At 46.4% G+C, this 20,169-nt stretch overlaps 1 protein-coding gene across 1 annotated transcript in view; it reads left to right on the forward strand.

Annotated features, from left to right (window-relative positions):
- LOC110565556 (serotransferrin-like) overlaps positions 1-20,169 on the forward strand; it is a 46,882-nt gene that overhangs the window by 3,667 nt on the left and 23,046 nt on the right. Inside the window, exons 3-16 of the mRNA XM_021663252.2 lie at positions 1,976-2,084; positions 2,548-2,724; positions 3,346-3,478; positions 4,666-4,721; positions 5,199-5,377; positions 6,098-6,275; positions 7,846-7,997; positions 9,420-9,510; positions 10,004-10,036; positions 11,670-11,825; positions 13,227-13,356; positions 15,420-15,484; positions 16,718-16,902; positions 19,138-19,303. Of these exons, the coding sequence (XP_021518927.1) occupies positions 1,976-2,084; positions 2,548-2,724; positions 3,346-3,478; positions 4,666-4,721; positions 5,199-5,377; positions 6,098-6,275; positions 7,846-7,997; positions 9,420-9,510; positions 10,004-10,036; positions 11,670-11,825; positions 13,227-13,356; positions 15,420-15,484; positions 16,718-16,902; positions 19,138-19,303 (1,810 nt within the window). The remainder of the gene's footprint in view (positions 1-1,975; positions 2,085-2,547; positions 2,725-3,345; positions 3,479-4,665; positions 4,722-5,198; positions 5,378-6,097; positions 6,276-7,845; positions 7,998-9,419; positions 9,511-10,003; positions 10,037-11,669; positions 11,826-13,226; positions 13,357-15,419; positions 15,485-16,717; positions 16,903-19,137; positions 19,304-20,169) is intronic.

Raw genomic sequence — 20,169 nt, forward strand, 5'->3', positions numbered from 1 at the left:
AGAATACTGTAAAAATAATAATAAAAAGTCATAAAAAAAAGATATGTATACACACACTCACTCACACATATGCATCTTCCAGGTTCTGGAGAGAGACGCTTCTTTTTTTTAAGATTTTGCTTATTTATTTTGAATGTTCTATCTGTATGTACACCTGCATGCCAGAAGACAGCAGTAGAAGGTATAAATGGTTGTGAGCCACCATGTGGTTGCTGGAAATTGAACTCAGGACCTCTAGGAAGAGCAGTCAGAGCTCTTAACCACTGAGCCATCTCTCCAGCCCCTGAGAGCCACTTCTGAGTTACAAGAAATGCATGTTCACTCCTGAGCCTTAATTTTACTCATGGTAAGGAAGGCGAAGGCCTGTCTTTGGTTGTGTTGGACCAGAGAAAGCGGCTATTTTCCTGAAGGTGGTGTGCCTCCTTGGGCAGGCACACGAGAGGGCTAGGTTATCCTGGGTGCCCAGCCTCACGCTGGAGTAAGGTCAAGTCTCCGGAGGCAGGAGCTCGGATGGACTTGTCCTGTGGGGGCAGTCCACCACAACAGTGAGGAAGCGCACTGAAGGGCTGCAGCACTGGGGACGTTGAGAACCACTGCTCCACATTAAAGGCGGTGGGTTCATTTTAAGACTTTAATGAAGGGCGACCCGTTCGGTGGACTCCTCCCCCTGGCAGGGAGTGAGCTACTTTTCAATAAGCCTTACTAGATCTGGAAAAAAAAAAAAAAAAAGACGACTTCAAGTAAAGAGAAAATATGCTGTAGCTATAGTTGGAATACTCCAAGGGGATTATTGGTTTAAACCCAAGAGTGTGGTGAGGCACGGTGGTGTATTCTTGTAATTCTGCACTTTGTGGTGAGGCAGGAGGATCATGAGCTTAAAATCAGCATGAATAGATAAACTGCCTCCCCCGCTGATTTTTTTTTTTAGACAAGGTTTCTCTGTATAGCCTTGGCTGTCCTGGACTTGCTTTGCAGACCAGGCTGGCCTTGAACTCACCGAGATCTGCCTACCTCTGTCTCCCCAAGTGCTGGGATTACAGGCATGCGCCACTGCACCCGGCTACAGATGGCCTTAAAACAAACAAAAATACCAAAGAAAAGTTGAACATTCACAAAAGCATGAAGTAAACTAAACAAGCAATGTCGAAGTAACGATGATGATAAGCAATAAACCCCACTCTCTGGCCCCAAATCCCAGTTGCATGTCTTAGCAGCTACATGGCATACCAAAATGGCTTAACCTTTATGTGCCTCGGATTTTGCTCATTTGTAAAAACTGAACTTAGGTAGGGGGGGATGGGTGTTTTCAGGTATCCAGGTAGACAATCAAACAAAAAAAAAAAATGAAAATAAGAGGATGGCCTCAAACCTTGAGTCCTCCTGCCCCGTGTGTATCAAATTCTGGGATAACAGGTGTGTGTGGCCATGGCATGCTTGCTCTTACTGTTTCATGGGCCGAGGACTGTAGGAAAAGTCAGTGGAAAGGCAAGTGCCAGCAGAGATGCTCACGGGAACTCTCTGAATGAAGGAGCCCTCTGTGTGGCCGAGCATGGGAACATGTAAGAGCCGTGCCATCCGCAGGCCCCCGTGTTCTCAACTACAGCCCCATCAGTGCCTGCAGGACACTGGTTCTGCCCACCTCTGAAGAGCAGCAGGCCGACCCTCTCCCCCACCAAACCTGCCAGACCAAGCCTGTACAGTTGCTGAGGGTAAATCAGGGAAAAGAGAAAAACAAAACAAAAGCAAAACCTCTCCATTCCTTTCTCCACGCAGAACATGTGTGGACAGCGGCCAAGCAGTCTCTTGACAGAAATGGAATCAACCCAAGCCAGCAGGGTTGGGTGTGTTTTAGACAGACTTGCGGTGGTTTTCTGGCCCTAGACCCATGGAGCGTGGCTAGTCCCTTTCTATCTGTTCTGGCTTAGGGAGGCCTTCCGTGAAAGCCAGGACTTCACAGGAGCTTCTTCTCTTCCAGGGGGGTGAAGCAGATGCTGTGACCTTGGACGCCGGCTGGGTGTACGATGCAGGCCTGACTCCCAACAACCTGAAGCCTGTAGCAGCCGAGATTTATGGGACACCTGAGAGTAAGTTCTCCCAGAGGACCCAGGAGGGGTGTCGCTGATCTGGTGAGCTGTCCAAGCTCCCTGCGGCCCCGGGTGCATGTATGAGGGAGAAGCCATCTTCGGGCACACCCCGGGGAGCCCAATAGACTAAGAAGTGGTCTGAGATTGCTCTTACCATCCCTATTGCCAATGAGAGCCTCCGTTGCTGTAGCTCCACCTTCCTGGAGGCCTTGGGTTGGTAAGAGTAAGGTCAACAGAGCAACCTTGACCCACGTGCAGGTGCTCTTTGAGCCTTTGTTTTCCTGGAGTGAGGCCACAAATGGACCATCCGCCTTTAAGCCTACAGAGGTTTCTCTGGCTCCCTACAACCCAACTCAGCCTAAGCTACCCCAGGGCCTCTCTTCCCTCACTCAGGGTCAAGCATTGATAAGCAGTGCCGCTCTGTAATGTGTCAAAGCTCTCCACCCACACTGTCCCGTTTCAGAACCACAAACCTTCTACTGGGCTGTGGCCGTGGTAAAGAAGGGTTCGGGCTTCCTGTTTGAAGAGCTCCAAGGCAAGAAGTCCTGCCACACGGGCCTGGGCAGGTCTGCAGGGTGGAACATCCCCATTGGCTTACTTTACTGTAAATTGCCGGAGCCCCGCAACCCTCTTGAGAAAGGTAAGCGTCATCTCTATTCTGGATGTCCTGCTGGGGGGGTCACACTGTCATGATTAGTCAGACAGGTAGGCTGAACTCCAAGATGCTGGAGGGAGAGCGAAGCATCTAGAGAGTGGCAGGTTTGTAGCAGCGGCTGCCCATGGGAGGCGGCAGCTGAGCCTTTTTCGTTGTTGTAAGCTCTCAACAAGCCAACCGAGGCTGTCTTGAGGAGGGAACGAAAGGGCAGACGTGGATTTCCAGATTCACTTTAGTGGCTGGACCTGCCTACTCCCCGCCTCGCCCCGCCCCGCCCCGCCCACCGCCAAAGGATGGTTTGGTGCCACCTGCTGGTCATGAGTTGTCCTGCACGTCTCTAAGTTTGGCGCCCGGAGGAACTTTTTTTTTTTTTTTTTTCCTGAAAGCTAGGGAACAGAGTGAGCTGACAATGGTCTAGGGCAAGCCTTAGCTGGAAGGAAGTATAGCTGGTGTCCCCGGGTGGGTAACTGCAGGGTAGGGGTTAACCTACTCCTGTTTAGCAACCCTGCTTAGCACATGTAAGCGTGAGCCAGGACTGTGTTTTCTTGCTTCACTGCTTCATGCATTGTGCTTATGTCTTGTTGCCCATTTCTTTGTATTGAGCAGCTGTGGCCAGTTTCTTCTCGGGCAGTTGTGTCCCCTGTGCAGATCCTGTGGCCTTCCCCCAACTGTGTCAACTGTGTCCAGGCTGTGGCTGCTCCTCTCTTCAACCATACTTTGGCTATATAGGAGCCCTCAAGTGAGTACGCTTGCTGTTCTGTGTTGGCCAGTGCTGAAAGTCCTCAAATGGTGGTTCTCTGCTGACCCAAAGCTGATACCCACCTGCCTAGAGGCATCCGGGTGGCTTAAACTCCTCCCAGGGAGGCAGGGGTACAGGGACAAGCTAGCCCATATTCCCTTTCATCTGATGTCAAAGAACATGCCCTTTTCTGGGAGTCCTCTCATATCATCTGGCTGGTGTCTCCTCTCATTGAACTGGACAGCATCTGAAGGGACCAACACATTCCCAGTGCCCGGGGGTGTATGACAGAGCCCCTGCTCTCCATAACAGCAGCTGGCTGTGCTCAAAGGACGGGACCTGGCCCTGCCCCCACCTCAACAATACATGTGGTGTTTTTATTTTTATTTTTTTTTACATCTAATACATTTTGACCATATTCTTTCCTTTTCCCCAACTCTTCCTTGAGCCTACACACACACCAACACCAAAGGTAAAAACAAACCAACAAAAAGCACATAGGGGAAAAACAAAACATGAAGTCTGTTTTGCGTTGGCCAGCTACTCCAGGCATGGGACCTGCCATGAAACATGATTGGAGAAAACTGATTTTCCAGGCAGGCAGCAACTGCAAGTAGCCTCTTGGTTAGGAGGGACTTTGTGTCATGTGTCTTGTTCTCCCACTTTTTTTTGTTTCTTTGTTTGTTTTGTTTTACTTTGCTTTGTTTGTTTGGCTTTTTGAGACAGTGTTTCTCCATGTAGCCTTGGCTGTCCTGGAACTCTTTGTAGTCCATACTGGCCTTGAACTTGCAGAGATCTGCCTGCCTCTGCCTCCCAAGTGCTGGGACTAAAGGCATGTGCTACCACTGCCTGGCATCTTGTTCTCTCTTTTTACCTTGCTTAGACCCTGAAGTCCACATAGCCAGGGTAGAAATATCCTCTTCTGTACTAGGGACTTGAAGCTTTTTCACATTAACATGTTTTCACTTCCTTTTTGCCATGTTGGGGTACAAAGTGGGGGACATTCATCTTGTGTGAGCTCACCCCCCATCTCGGCAGTACTGTGGATGTCAGCACCTCACCCCAGTGCTGCCTCTGCCATGGGGACTGCTCAGACACAGCCCTTGTCTGCAAGCTGACAAGGGTGATCAGGACCAGGGGCAGGGCCTGCCTTGTAGGCATCTTGTTCATGTGCTTCTTTCCTACAGGTGTCTGAGAGATGGAGGTGGGGATGTGGCCTTCGTCAAGCATACAACCCCATTTGGTAAGTGACTGGGAAAGACTCTGGCAGGTTCCCTGTCCCCTTTTTCATAGTCAGTAGCCACAGATGGGAATGCAAGGCATCTCTACCATTGCTTGAGTTTCTATGTGTGCAGAGGCAGGTACTCTTGGGATCTCTACCTGAACTCACGGGCCTCTTTCTATCACTCAGCACAGGTAGGACAATGTTCCTACCTGTAGGGCAGAATTGCCAGAGCCAGGGTTTGGAGGTTGGCCTGGCTGATCTTGGCCTGTCAGCATTCTTGCTGAGCTCAGGCATGTGGGATGGAGGCAGTTCTTGCTTCACACTGGCCCACAGAAGCCTCCATGCCTGTCTGGCCCCACGTACATCTTACTTCATCTTCCTCGGCCCTCAGAGATCCTTCCAGGCCTTTCAGCTCATGCTTTCTATGATAACAGGAGTGCAAAGGTGGGGAGGACCTCAGCCTGCCATAGGCTCACCTGAACTTTCCCTCCTCAGAGCTCTTTCCCAACCAGGCTGACAGGGACCAATATGAGCTGCTCTGCCTTGACAATAGCCGAAAGCCAGTGGATCAGTATGAGAATTGCCACCTAGCTCGTATCCCTTCTCACGCTGTTGTGGCTCGAAAAGTGGACGGCAAGGAGGATTTGATCTGGGAGATTCTCAAAGTGGCCCAGGTATTTTACCCACCATTTTATCTCCTGCTCACAACCCTGTGCTCAGATTTTCCTGACTACTGGACAGGCTAAGACAGTCCTGTGTGTTTAGGATATAGTGTGTGTGGGGGGGCAGTCATGTGTCACCAACCTCTCCAGCATCCCTAGCTGGGACTCCTCATAGAGCAGCAGGTGTCTCCTCTGATATCAACAGCCAGGACATTTTGGACCAATGAGACTCTTTTCATATAAGGTTGTCCCTCAAGGCACAGAGAAAATCCCAGAAGGCTCTCCTGACCCCCAAAAGGAGAGAGAAGCTCTATCTCCCCCCTCTCTCTCACACACACACATGAATCCTGACTGCAGGGGGACTGACTTCACCTGCCAGTTCTATTGATGGCTGGGGTTAGCTAAGACAGCTTCCTCAGGTCCAACCCACTCATCTATTCATCAAGAGTTTAAGCAGCAACTAACCAGTGCCAGCCTCTGCACCAGACTCTCTTCGGCTAGTTCTCAGCCCCTCAGGGAGACCAGCTGGAAGCACAGGGAGGGAGACTATAGGGTGGTCCTCACGGGGTACTGGACAAAGAAGGGGCTAGGTGATGCCTGAATGCCTTCTCTCCTGGCACCTCCAAGCTTCTCATGTTTTTAAAATCAGTTTCCTTGTTCTCTTCAGTCCTGCTTTTTAGCCTCCCTAATTCCTGTTGCTGCTCATTGCTCTCCCCCCCCCCCCCGAAACAGGAACATTTTGGCAAAGGCACAACAAAAGACTTCCAACTGTTCAGCTCTCCTCATGGGGCAAACCTGATGTTTAAAGATTCTGCCATTGGCCTGTTAAGAGTTCCCCCAAGGATGGACTACAAGATATACCTCAGCCATCAATATGTCACTGCCATTCGGAATCAACGCGAAGGCGTGTGTAAGTACTCAGGAAAAGCCAGGTGACTTCAGGGATGTGTGGAACCCAGCAAGGTGAAGAAGCAGCCATAGTCTTTCTGGGGACTGACAATGGCTCCTTATGTCCCTATTTCTGTCCTGCTTGTGAGCCCAGGGCTAGACTGAGGCTGGCTGGCACCAGTCAGGAGAGGGCCTGGAGGTCATCAATGGCCTTAAAGGGCTGTCACATTTTAAATGACCTGGGTTGGTACTAGTCTCTTTTCCTCTGCATAAATTAGAATAGCCCCATGCCCTCTGTGGAGCCGATTAGACTATTACAAAGTCAATAGCTTGAAGTTTCTGCAGACTGTACACCTCTTGCCAATACTGTGGTCAACATGGGCACAATGGAGTCAGAGTTGGAGGGAGGCTGATCTTGCCCTGGCTTTCACTGGGGCATTGGAGGTGTGCCTAATAATTTATTCATTTGGTGAATATATATTGAACATCTAGCGCAGGCTCTGCTAGGTGCTAGAATTACAAACACATATTAGATTCTGTTGTCCTGGGACTTTCAGGCCAGGGAGAGGACACATGTTTGAGAGATGGTCACACTGCTGAGCAGCGAATTACAAAGGAAGATAATGAAAAACAATAAAAATAGCAAGGTCCTATAAGAGTGAAAAGCAAAGTCAAGCAGATCCTGGCCAGAGGTTGAGCTAAGGCCCCCTTCAGGGAGTGATCTGGGGACTGGGCCTGAAAGATAGGCATGTGTATGTATATTTACTCTATCTGTCTATCTATCTATCTATCTATCTATCTATCTATCTATCTATCTATCTATCATCTATCGTCTTTGCTAGACATGTATTATACTGACCCCATGATTATTACACTGCCTAAATGGGAGGGTGCTCTGGTGAATGATGTGGGCATGTTCCCTTCTTCTTAGAGCTTACATTCTCCCACATGGAAACCTATGATAAACAATGAACATAGTTAAAATGGTTATTTGAAGAAGGAAGGAAGAAAGGAAGGAAGGAAGGAAGGAAGGAAGGGAGGGAGGGAGGGAGGGAGGGAGGAAGGAAGGAAGGAAGGAAGGAAGGAAGGAAGGAAGGAAGGAAGGAAGGAAGGAAGAAAAGTCAGATGTTAGCATGTCCTGGGGTTAGAGAGTTGGCTTCTCAAAAGAAAAAGCTGGGATCTGGAGAGATGGACTCAGTGGTTAAGAACAAGTACGGCTTTTGAGAAGACTCTAGTTTGCTTCCCACACCCATATTAGAAAGCTCAAGACTTCCTGTAACTACAGCTCCAGAGGATCTGATACCCTCTCCTGGTCTCTGTGGGTACTGCACTCACATGCACACACACACACACACACACACAATTAAAATGAAAGAAAAAAGTCTTACAAAAGAGGAAGGGCTGAATTTTAAGTGAAATAAACTAAAGTTAGACTGTATACTATTTGCTTTCTTAGAGAGTTATGAATTCCTTGAATGGGAGCTGTTTGTTATTCTCATCATTTGCATGAAGCAGTTAGAAGCACTGACAGATACCAGACAGTAGCTGGGGCCTCTCCTTCCTGAACACTGGTTCTTCTTGTTGTACTATAGGCCCAGAAAGCTCCAGTCAAAGCCAGTCAGTGAAGTGGTGTGCACTGAGTCACCATGAGAAACTCAAGTGTGACGAATGGAGCGTTAACAGCGGAGGAAAAATTGAGTGTGAATCAGCAGAGACCACAGAAGACTGCATTTACAAGATCATGGTATGTCTCTCCTGCCTCTCCAGGGTGTGTCCCTAACATTGTGGCCTCATGGCCCACTGTAAGGCAGAGTCATCAAGTGTAGCTAGAATAGTGTGGAAAACCCCCTTTCTAGAAACTTTGTTCTCGTTTGAATTTAGCCTCCCAGAAGGCCTAAATTTGTGGTTCTGAAGCATGCCTCCAGGGCTCAGTTTGCTCTTTACATTAGCACGGTGGGAGGGTAATCTGAGCTATGTCCTGCTGAGGGAAACTGGACCAAAGCGAGAGTGCCATTGGGCTCACACTATGCCCTGGTGAGTGTGAAAGGGCTCGGCTTTGGTTTTGCAGGCAAGTACCTGTCCACTTAATTGATCAAAATAGCATTTTTTATTTGCCTGTAGACATTTTTCAAAGTCCTGAGCTTGAGAAAGACGAAATTAAATGCCCCTGGTCATCACTATAACTCAGAGCAAAAGCTCTTATTGGGATTGTGTCATATGGGTTGGTAGCATCTCCCCACCTCATACCTGTTTTGCGAGCCTTTCATATGTCTTTCAAACCCTGGCGTTTCTGTCTTAGAGAGCACACTGAGGTTCTGCAGGGGTGGCAATGCCTGGAAAGGGGAGGGAAGCTCCAAGCTCTCAAGCCCCTACCTCCTTTTCTTGCTCCACGGAGCCCCTCCAGGTGTCTATTCTGTGCGGTGACTCTTTGGTTGTTGCTGAAAGTTACTGCTGTGGCTGCTGTTGGTGGTGGCAGGGGCAGTATTTTGAGGCAAGGTCTCATGTAGCAGATGTTGGTCAGTTACTGTCAGAGGCTGAGGCTGAGCTGATATACCTGGTCATTCTGCTTCTGCCTCTGGAGGGTTGGGATTATGTGCCTCTCTGCCACCACCAAGGCTAAGGGGATGCTCAGGACAGAACCCTGGGCCTCTGGCATGCTAGGCTGGCACTGTATCAGCTGAGCTGCAGCTGCAGTTGGATCTTTGAAAACAAACCCCCAAATGTAACACCTATTGACAACATTAGGATTCCTTGCCACTGTCAACTGATCTTTCTGGAGTTTCTCAGCTCTGCTAAGAGCACTTAAAAATAACCATGTGCTTTCTAAGCTAGCTATCACAAAGCAAAGCAGGCCTCCACTACCATTTTTCTATCCACATTTTAAAATACATTGTTTTAGCTACGTTCCATTTTATTGTTTCGTCTGAGTCAAGGCAAGGACAATCAAACCGAATTAACACAAAGCCAGCTAACAAAGCCTGAGTCTATGTAAAGGTGTGCTAGCATCTGGGTCGCTTGACTGACCATTGGGATCTAGAACCGACATTACTGTTGCCCTGGATTTATAACTTACGCTGGAAAAAGCCTTTAAGGAGACAGCCTAATGGGGCAAGTGGCACAGGAAATAGCAACCATTCATCTGCTGTGACTCGCTATGTCTTTACAGAATGGAGAAGCTGACGCAATGAGCTTGGATGGAGGACATGCCTACATAGCAGGCCATTGTGGTCTAGTGCCCGTCCTGGCAGAGGGTTATGGTAAGGGCAGGGGCACAGTGCCTTTGTGCTTTCTTTCTGGACCATGGGGAGAGGAGGACCACAGCCCAGTTTATCTCACAGCCATCATGAAGTGAGTCCTGCTTGAGCTTCTTCTCAGTCCCTTCACCTGGAATCCACAGTCATCCTAGAGGATGAACAGGGTGGTGAAGGGACCCTGCTGCAGAGCGCATGCGGGATGTCTGGGAAGCCTGGCCATATCGAGAACGCGCACCGTTCCTGCTGCCTTGTTGCAGGACAGATACATCCCCCTGTGAGCTTGGTGCACAGCAAGCGAGACACTTGACACGTTGTGAATGAATCCTAGAGGCCAGCAGCCAGGTGAACTCTCAAAATCTGGAGAGAATCTAGCCTTATTGTAAATCAGTGATGTGTGCAGTCAAACCCACTCTTCTTATTGGCCTCATGGGAAAGGCATGATTTTCCAACCTGTATGGGAATGTTTAATCGTTTCTCTGTTTTCTTTCATATTCAGAGAACTATACAAAGAAAGAGCCACTACAGAAAGGTGAGTTGAAACTGGTAGTCCTGGGCACTGGAAGGTAAACTCTCATTGTTGGAAGAAGTGGTTAGGCAAGTTTCTAAGTCAGTGGAGAGATCCAAATTTTAGAATGCAAAGTGTGATGAGAGGGTAGTAATTGAGACACAGGGTTTCTCATTTCATGTTCTAACGTAGGCCTTGTCCTCTGTAAGGACTCGTGAAAGGATCCAAAGATTCAGAATTTATGAATGGTCTAGGGTCCTGGAAACAAACCTAGGGTCTTCCCATAACTTCTTACCATTTTGAGTCACATCCAGTTTTCAGAGTTCTAGATGAGAGTTAGCACGGGGCCTTGCTTATGTGGTCCTTGCAGGATTGCGTAGAGAGCTCAAAATGTCGATGTCAAGGAGAATGGAATTATCTGACCATCTAGCCAGGCTGGACCCAGGAAGCCCAACTAACCTGTCTCTTACAAGGGCTTTGATTAGGGGTGGATCTGACAAGAGGACACAAGAGCAAGTGGGTGGGAAGTCTGACACAAAAGTGACAGTGTACCCGCTGCTCAGTCTCCTTAGGTTGTTTTTCCATGGAACCTTGAGCGTACAAATCCGGCCCTGTTCCTGCAGCTGAACACAACCTCCCAATTCTTAGCATACCTACAAGGAGCCATTATTAGTCTATGGATGATAAGGATTACTTTCTGTTGGAGAGAGTATTCTAAATTAATTAAAATAGGAAACAGAATCACAGGTTGGTTCGAGCCCCTATGGCGGGCACATTTGTGCTGCTGAAGATGACAACCAGCTTGCTCTTGGCGTTTTCATTTTTCATGTTTACCCTTGTATAAAACCACATTCTTATCAGAATGTCTGGCCTGATTAACCCCAGTACATGTTCATATGCAAAATGTGAGAGTTGCATTAGCTTTTCTGTATCCATTTCCATGATTTAATAATTTGGAAAGTGAGTTACTGGTTTTTAACTTCAATAACCTTATGCATTCAGGTAAGGTCTATGTGTCAGCCATTTCTCTGGTGATCATGTGTTAATATTTTTGCCGCTTATTTTCACATTTTATGGGTATACATGTGTATGTGAGCACATGTGCATGTTTGTGATGGGACATATGGAGGTCAGAAGTCAACCTCACATGCCATTTCTCTGAAGTCATCCACTTTTTTTGTTTTATGATCCAGGGTCTTTTGTTGGCATGGAGCCCCTTTAGTAAGTTAAGCTGGCTTATTAGGGAGCCCCAGGAATCTGTCTGTACCCATCTTCCTAGTAATGGGATTATACGCACATGCTGCCACACCTGGCTCTTTTGTATGGGCTCTGGGGACTGAACAGCTTACGTGGCAAGTGCTTCACCAGCGGAGCCATCTCCCTAGTCCATTATTCTATTTTCAAATAGATACATAAAGACATGAAAGTATATGTCCATAAGCACAGGGTACCGTGTGAGCTCAGTGCTTTGCTTTTCAACTTCTTCCTGCTGGACCATCCTGTTCTTCACTGGAGTCAGTTGTTGGGTCCCTTTTGTGACGCAACGTGCTCTTAAGACATCCCTGCTGTCCTGAGGCTACAGCAGCTTCTGTTGGAAGCAGCTACTCAGGGAAGCCACATGGATGTTACTGTTCCCTCACTGGCATCTTTCCTGTAGGGTATTATGCTGTGGCAGTGGTGAAGGCCTCGGACAAGGACATCACCTGGAACAACCTGAAAGGCAAGAAGTCCTGCCATACCGGGGTGGACAGAACTGCAGGCTGGAACATCCCCATGGGCCTACTGTACAGCAGGATCAACCACTGCAAGTTCGGTGAGCAGAGCTGGGAGAAAAGCTTGGCAAGGGCCATGTGGGGAAAAGTAGTCCTGAAGAAGGCTGTGGGCTTAGGGTCCATAGAAGTGAAGTTTCGTAGAAACGAACCTCAAGGAAATAGCGACAAGGACTAGGAGTCAGGTTGACCGTCTCAGTTACACATAATGGCTTCAGTGAACGTACATTACTTTTTTCTCCCGTGAAGAAGACCAGAAGTGAGCATTCCATGTTTATAAGACCTGGAGGGCCTTACAGCTTCTTTCTGTTCCACACTCGCTATCATGGTACTTCCATGTTCAAAGCAACAGTTGCCCAGACATTCATGATCCAGGCAAGAAAGAGAACAAATGGAAATTTACTCCAACTATGGTCAGTGTTTGAAAGGAGCTTTTTGGATGTGAAAGCGATTATTTTCTATATAAATTCCCATCAGGCAGAACTTACTGTACCAATGTGCACCAACTTTCACATACCTACCGTAAAGCAAGCTAGACTTTTTTGTTACTGAGGAACAAAGGGATAATGACGTTGTGTGGATGCCAAGCGATCTCTGCCACAGGGGTTCTGTGCAGAGACTATGTGGGGAGCAGTTTTCTGTTGGTCGCCTCACCCAGTCCCTGCCCAGAACCAGGGTTCCTGAGTTTGCTCTGTGTCCTCTGAATACCTTGGCGGAGCTTGTTTCTACCTCCTTAAGTTACTGACTAGAAGATCCAAACAGACAAATGTTGACAACAGCCGTGCTTCAGATTGGCTTCCTCAGATCTTCTTTCCCGATGCCTCCAAATCTGGCTAACTCCTTACCAACAGGAGAACACAAACCCGACAGTGACCTCTGCAACCCTAGCATATGTAGGGATGGGAAGGGTGGCTACATCTCCACATGAAGATGCTCTGGCGTCTCAGAAGCAGGGTACACCTGGGACCACAAAGCACAGGCTCCTGACCTCTGCTCCCCAAAACCTCCTTGTATTTTCATAGCCACCGGAGCAGCTCAAGTGCAGGGATAACTCTCTATTCCTCCCTTGAGCATTGAGATGTAGGAGGGTGCTTCTAAGGAATGACAGGGAAGGAAAAACTCAAGCAAACAAACAAAACAGTGGTCCAACCTCAGAAATTCCATTTCTTCACTCTGAAGCCTAGAGATGGTACCATCGTGGTGCCCAAAGGATCCCCTCCACCCTGAAGTGCTAACAAAATCCTTTCCCAACCTTGATTAGTTTCCTTCAAAGCCCCTACGGTCTGGTGATTCTGGGTTGGTGGGTGGTGGGTTGCAGAGTGAATTATTTCATACCCTGTCAGGTGTTAAGTAAGTCACTAGAATTATCCCCTACCCCTGACACATACATACCCCCCTCCCCCCCACACACACAAAAGATGACTTTCTCTTGTCCTTCTGGCCAGATGAATTTTTCAGTCAAGGCTGTGCTCCTGGGTATGAGAAGAATTCCACTCTCTGTGACCTGTGTATCGGCCCAAGCAAATGTGCTCAGAACAGCAAAGAAGGATATTACGGTTATACAGGGGCTTTCAGGTGAGTTTTCCAACCCTAACACACACACACACACACACACAGACACACACACACACACACACGATACCCTAGTCTTGACCAAATTCCTTTCAGGAACTGGAGTGAGGTCTTAGGTTAGTAGCCTGTTAAGTACATATTAGGATGGGAGCTCTTCCCGCCAAATTTAGAGATGCATGTGAAGGGGTATCTGGGTCCCCACAGAGTTCAATTTGCCACAGCCAGCTGTCAGACAGTGAGAGTGACAGCGGTACAGCTCAGCAGTTTTCAGCTGGGGCCATGTGCCTCCTAGAGAACACTGGCAAAGTCTAGGGATGCTTCTGATTATGATAATGCTGGCAGCTAAAAAACAGCATCTAAAAGACAGAAGCAGATAAACATCTACCCTGCGTAGGTCTGCACTAATTAACAAGGTCCCAAACGTCATTAGTGCCAAAGCAATGGTACCTTTCTATAGTTGGCCAAATATTGAGTCAGGGGTTTGGCTTGAGCATTTCCATAGCAACCAGGAACCATACTCATCTTGACGTAGAGAATAATGAGGTACATGATTGCTAAATTCATCTCTACAATTATATTTCATAGAATATCATTTTTAAACTTAAAGAATTAAAATTTCAATTGTGTGTGTGTGTGTGTGTGTGTGTGTGTGTGTGTGTGTGTGTAAAGAATGCCTGTGGAGGCCAGAAGAGGGTATGAGATCCCAGAGCTAGAGTAGTGGGCAGTTGTGAGCTTCCTGATGAGGTTGCTGGGAACAGAACTCAGCTCCCCTGCAAAAGCCAGCTCTCCAGCTCCGTGTCTATCATTTTTGTAGGACATCTGTGGACCTTGGTACATTCCTGAGTAGATACTGAAGCATACACTTCAGTATCTGTGTGGGTCCACTTTCAAAGGACTGTGATAAAAATGGCAGAGGCATACACAGTAGAGTTAATGTTGCTAGTATTTCTTTCCTGGAACTTCTAGGAGATGTCGAATGGTTCAGAGCTCTCTGTTCTCAAAGCATGATGCAGATGTCCACGGACCTTGCTAGAGTCAAGGGCATATGTATCAGGCTTTGCTATATATGTTCTGTGTTTCCCAAAAGAAAAAGAGAAAGAATGAGAGAGGGGCTAGAGAGAAGAAGAGGGGAGGAAAAGAAAACCAAACAACCCCCCAAACAAATAGAGACTGCTTCATGCTCCCTAAATGTTAAAATTATTTTTTAAATGGATTAAGAATACCACAAATTGAAATTTGTGATGGAGCCGGGCAGTAGTGGCACACACCTTTAATCCCAGCACTTGGGAGGCAGAGGCAGGCAGATCTCTTCAATTAGAGGCCAGCCTGGTCTACAGAGCAAGTTCCAGGACAGCCATGGCTACACAGAGAAACCCTGTCATGAGAAACCAAAATACCACACAAGCATTCATGGCTTCAAAAATCTGAAGGAATGAGTTTCTCACCCACATTTCAAATAATGAGATTCATCAGCATACTACAAAGCTAATCTCCTACTCCCCATGTTCATGCTGGGGAAAGGATATGGTATACTGAGAAGCTGTACTAAAAATTACCATGTAGAAGGTGGAGAGATGGCTAAGTCTGTAGGTGCCTGCCACACACATACATGGGGTCCTAAGTTTGGATACCTAATATCCACATAAAAGCCAGGCATGACTGTATGTCTTTCACCTTGGCACTTGTGGGTGTGGGTATGGAGAAGAAACAGATAGACCCCTGGAGCTCACTGGTCAGCCAGTCCAGCCAAAGATATCCAATGTTGACTCCTGACCTCTGCACACATGTACACATATGCGCACACACACACACACACCCATATGAATATGCACATGTACCTTCCACACACACATAAAGAATAAAGAAAAAAATGGTGTAGTGTGTGGAGCTGCACAGCACCTTGGAGCCGTTTGTTTTTTCCCTATGCTGCACGTTGGTTAGTGATAAAAATGGTCCTAACCCTTGCCAACATCAGGTGGCCAACCTGGCTCAATAAGGTGCCTCCGAGTGGCATGTGTCAATCCTATCTCCTGTCTTCTTTCTCCCCCATATCTGGACTTCTGCAGGTGTCTTGTTGAAAAGGGAGATGTAGCCTTTGTGAAACATCTAACTGTCCTGGAGAACACTGAAGGTATGTGTTCACATTCTTCCGGCCGAATCTGGGTCCCTGGGATTTGCTGGGATTCAGGGATGTCTTCACAGAAGCAGCACAGATCCTGTCAGGCTCTAGAGCCCTATCTAGTCCTCAACATGTCTGTTCAGTGAAGTGAGAGGCAATCACTCTGCAAGAAGAAACCAGCAATCCCTGTGGAAAAGGTCCCTGCAAGGTTCGGGTGGGATGACACAGAGGAATGGTCAGGTTAGGAAAATGATGTGGCACATTGGTAAGGATGTGCATGCCACACCTTGAGCGTCACCGAGGGCTAGTGAACCACTGCAGTTCAGGTTGTCAGCCACTTCCCTGCTAGCTCCCAGATCTGTTCCCTTCAATGTTACCTAGCTGCCCTGGGTAACTGATGGAGGACGAGCCATTTCATCACCAGTTTTTCTGAGATGCCTTCCCAGGCAGCACACTCTGTTCTACTACGAGAATCCTCCGTCCACATTGCTGTAAAGTATCTGTGTGCACTTTGTGGACAATTTCTGTGGTTTTTTTTCCTTTTTCTTTATAGTCCCAGCCCTTAGGATTGCTCTCAGAAGACTCTAAGAGTTATTTGAAAGACTATTGGGACAACTTCCTTTCCTCTCTCTCTCTCTTAAAAAAAATCTTTCTCTAAAGGCTTTCTTTCTTGCCTCCGGAGTGTCATCCTGATCTTGGTTCTTTGTCACCTTTGATTTCTTTTGTGCTTTTCTGATTTCTGATTTCTAGGGATTTTGTTGTCTGAGACAAGCCTCACTGTGTAGCTCTGGCTGGCCTAGAACTCACTATGTAGACAAGGCTGGTTCTGGTTCCAGACTCACAGAGTTGCATTTGTCTCTGCCTCCCAAAAAATATGACTGAAGGAGTGCACCACTGTGCCTGGCTTAAAAAAAAAAGTTTGTTGTTTAGCATTGGAATTTAATAGAAATGAAGATCTCTCTCTCTCTCTCTCTCTCTCTCTCTCTCTCTCTCTCATAACACCCATAGAACATGGCTCGTTTGCATTTGGTTGAGGGGGAGGAGGAGTGGTCAATAGTCATTTCTTGTGAGCTGTGTATCGCCTGCAATGCACATGAGTGTCTCTTTCTCCCAACACTGCCATAACCTTGAACATGTGTCTCTGATGGCCAGAAGGCACAGACCCTCCATTCACTGGTGGGTCAGTGACAGCCAAATGACTAATAAATGGTCAGATCTAGCTGATCCACCCTTTTCTCTACCTAGGAAACAACTCTGCTCCATGGGCTAAGAATCTGAAGCAGAAAGACTTCATGCTGCTGTGCCCTGATGGCACCAGGAAGCCTGTGACCGAGTTTGAAAAGTGCCACCTGGCCCAAGCTCCGAACCATGTTGTGGTCACTCGGAAAGAGATAGCAGCCCGAGTTAAGGACATAGTGTCTAAGCACTGGGTATGGACCATGCAGGCTCTCCATTATTTATTCTTAGTAGGGGAAGGTAGTTCTGGAGTTTGGAGCCAAGTGAAGCTTTGGAATGGGCATTTCCTTTCTGAAAACTAGAATCTGGAGTCCACAGATCGTGGGTCAGAATATCCGAGTGCAAATCTCAGCTCGGCAGCTTTCTATCCATGCCATTTTAGGTGTATGGCTTAAGATTTCCATGCTCAGTTTCTTCACATTTGAAATGGAAACAAAAATACATACACCCATTTCTAAGTTATTGAAAAATATAAAGCGAAGTAATGCATACAATAGGCTTAGGAAATGTGTGTCTCCTGGAAGGGTTCATAGTGTGTTAGCTAGGACTGAATCTCTCAGACCTGGTTCTGCTTCTGTGGAACTCCTAGTCACTAGAGACAAGCTCTCGCCTAACCTATGAGCCCCCTAGAGTCTGACTTCCAGCTCCTTTGGACCTTGACTGACAGATTTCTTTACTTTCTTCATCTATGTTTTTCATTTTCATCTGAAAATGAAGATGACCGATGCTTTTTCTTACTGTTCCTTCAGACAAGTCTTGAATACTGGAAATTATTTCTCTTTCTTGTGCTTAGATCGAATATACCATGTTCTTAGCAGTCTGGAAAACACAGTACTCTTAGGCTCAGAAGAACCCTGCCAGGGACAGCCTTGGTGTGTGTGTGGGGGGGTAAAGCGGCCACCTGAGTACTTTAATCCGTGGGGCTCCTCCACACACAAACATCACCCTACCTTCTGATATAGCTTCCTTAATTTGCTATCAGTTCTTTTTTTTTTAAGATTTATTTATTTTTATTATGTATACAATGTACTGCCAGAATGTATGCCAACATGCCAGAAGAGGGCACCAGATCTCATTATAGATGGCTGTGAGCCACCATGTGGGTGCTGTGAATTGAACTCAGGACCTCTGGAAGAGCAGCCAGTGCTCTTAACCTCTGAGCCAGCTCTCCAGCCCTTGTCATTAGTTTTAAAAGAGAAGAAAGCAAAACAGGATAGCATACCTTCAAAAGCCCCTTTAAGAACAATGATGATAATATCAAGTGATGCTTCTAGTTTGACATTAGATTTGCATCAAACAATCTTTCAATAGCTAACAGAGTTTCATGTCAGTATTACCAATGTTTAAAGAGATGGGTTTTATATTTTGACTCAATGTGAAATTCTTGAACATTTTTACAGTGTTTTAAACCTATGCTTCTTGTTTGATTTTTAAAAATTCTGTGTCAGTTATAAAGAGTTTAAAATTTAAAAAGAGAGTACCTGATGATGATAATGAGCATTTAAAATATTCCTCATGGGCTAGAGAGATGGCTCAGAGGTTAAGAGCACTGTGTGCTCTTCCAGAGTTCCTGAGTTCAATTCCCAGCAACCACATGACGGCTCACAACCGTCTATAATTTGACCTGATGCCCCTCTTCTGGCATGCAAGTGTACATGCAGATAAAGTACTCATATACATAAAATAAATAAATTAAATCGGTAAAAGACTATTTCTCATGCATGATGGGAATGCTATCCTTCTTAGCATCATCATTTACAACCTTGAGAGGATGAGGAAGCTAAGTGGCTGGCCTAAGACAAATTTAAAATTTATCCAGACAGGAACTTCTCCTCTTTTTCTTTCTCTCTTTCTTTCTTTTCTTTTTTCTTTCTTTCTTCCTTCCTTTTTCTTTCTTTCTTTCTTTCTTTCTTTCTTTCTTTCTTTCTTTCTTTCTTCTTTCTCTCTCTCCTTCCTTCCTTCTTTCTTCCTTCCTTTTTCTTTCTTTCTTTTTCTTTTTTCTTTTCTCTTTCTTTCTTTCTTTCTTTCTTTCTTTCTTTCTTTCTTTCTTTCTTCCATTTCTCTAGAGGGCTCATACCTGATGTCTTCCTGGGGTTAGTTCTTTTCACTTCCTATAACCACTTCCAAGGTACTTAGAAGGTAATGAAGTGGAAGAGTTCAAAAAAAGGTGGGAGTGGATGGTTGAGGGAGTGGGAAACCTCAGGACAGTAAGACACAGGATGGTACAGAGAACTTTGGGGGTGTTGTAGAAGCATGCAGTTCAGGCTTCAAGTGGGTAGAAGGCAGATGAAGGAGACGAAAATTTCCCAAGGCATACTCTGTAGTTTTCTTTTGTTCCCAGGGCTGGCTTGGGGCATTCAGCCTCCTGCAATGCAGGTGTTTCCCACACGAGAACATCGGTTCACATATATTTTCTGTTCATTTGACAGAAATCACTTACATCTGACTGCAATGAAAATGCCTGCAAGTTAGACCTTCTGTTCAGACACGACACCAAATATTTGATTAAGATTCCTGATGGTATCACATTAGAAAAATACTTAGGAGCCGAGTATGTCCAAGCTGTTGGTAACATGAGAAAGTGCTCAACCTCACGTGAGTAGAATGAACGGTGTGGAAAAGATACAAAGAAAGCCCAGTGATGGGGGTTCTGGAATGGTGGTTAAAAGAAGTCAAACCCTTAAAAAATAGCCACATAGGCAATATGAAACCTAGAACACACAACTGGATAGATTACATGCACATATTTTAAAGGGACCACAGATCCAAGACCTTAGGGCAGTGAACTTATTACACGTGTGCAATCCCGCCTTATTCCCAAGAAGATAAAAAATCTTCCCAATCTCATTAGAGGTCCTTGTCCAATATGGCAACCAGTATGTCCAATTAGCAATCTGTTTGAGGAATAATCAAATCACTCAAAAGCATTTGGAAAGTGTAAGAGAAAGTGTAAAAGAAGTGGTACAAGTTGGTTAGTCTTCAGTTGTTGTTGGTAGGTGAGTCTTGGCCTTAATTTAAGTTGCTGTCCTGGAGATAAAGCCTGACAGAGTCTATGCTGGCTCAGGGTGATGGCACCTTCAAGGTTTCCACAGGTGGGTTGGCAAGATGGCTCAGTGGGTAAAAGAGCATGTGGTACAGGCCTGATGACTTGAGTCTGATCCCAAGATCTGACAGTAGAAGGAGAATATAATATAATATAATATTAATATGTATTTGTTATAAATTGCCACAGGTAATTCTAATGTAAGCAATGTGCTTGTCAAGGCCCATAGTTACAAAATCCAAGTTAATACTTCTCTGACCTATATGCTGTCCAAGAGAACAGTCTAGCTTTGCTGTTCTCCACCCATCCCTAGAGCCAGCTCCAAAGTTTCTGGGGACCACCAGCTACCATCTGCCTAAAAAAAATCTCAGGGAAGAGTCTTCCTGAGTAACTTCTGGCTATATGAATTCAGGTGCAG

This window comes from Meriones unguiculatus, chromosome 6 (assembly GCF_030254825.1).
Source record: "Meriones unguiculatus strain TT.TT164.6M chromosome 6, Bangor_MerUng_6.1, whole genome shotgun sequence".
In the NCBI taxonomy this organism is placed as follows: domain Eukaryota; kingdom Metazoa; phylum Chordata; class Mammalia; order Rodentia; family Muridae; genus Meriones; species Meriones unguiculatus.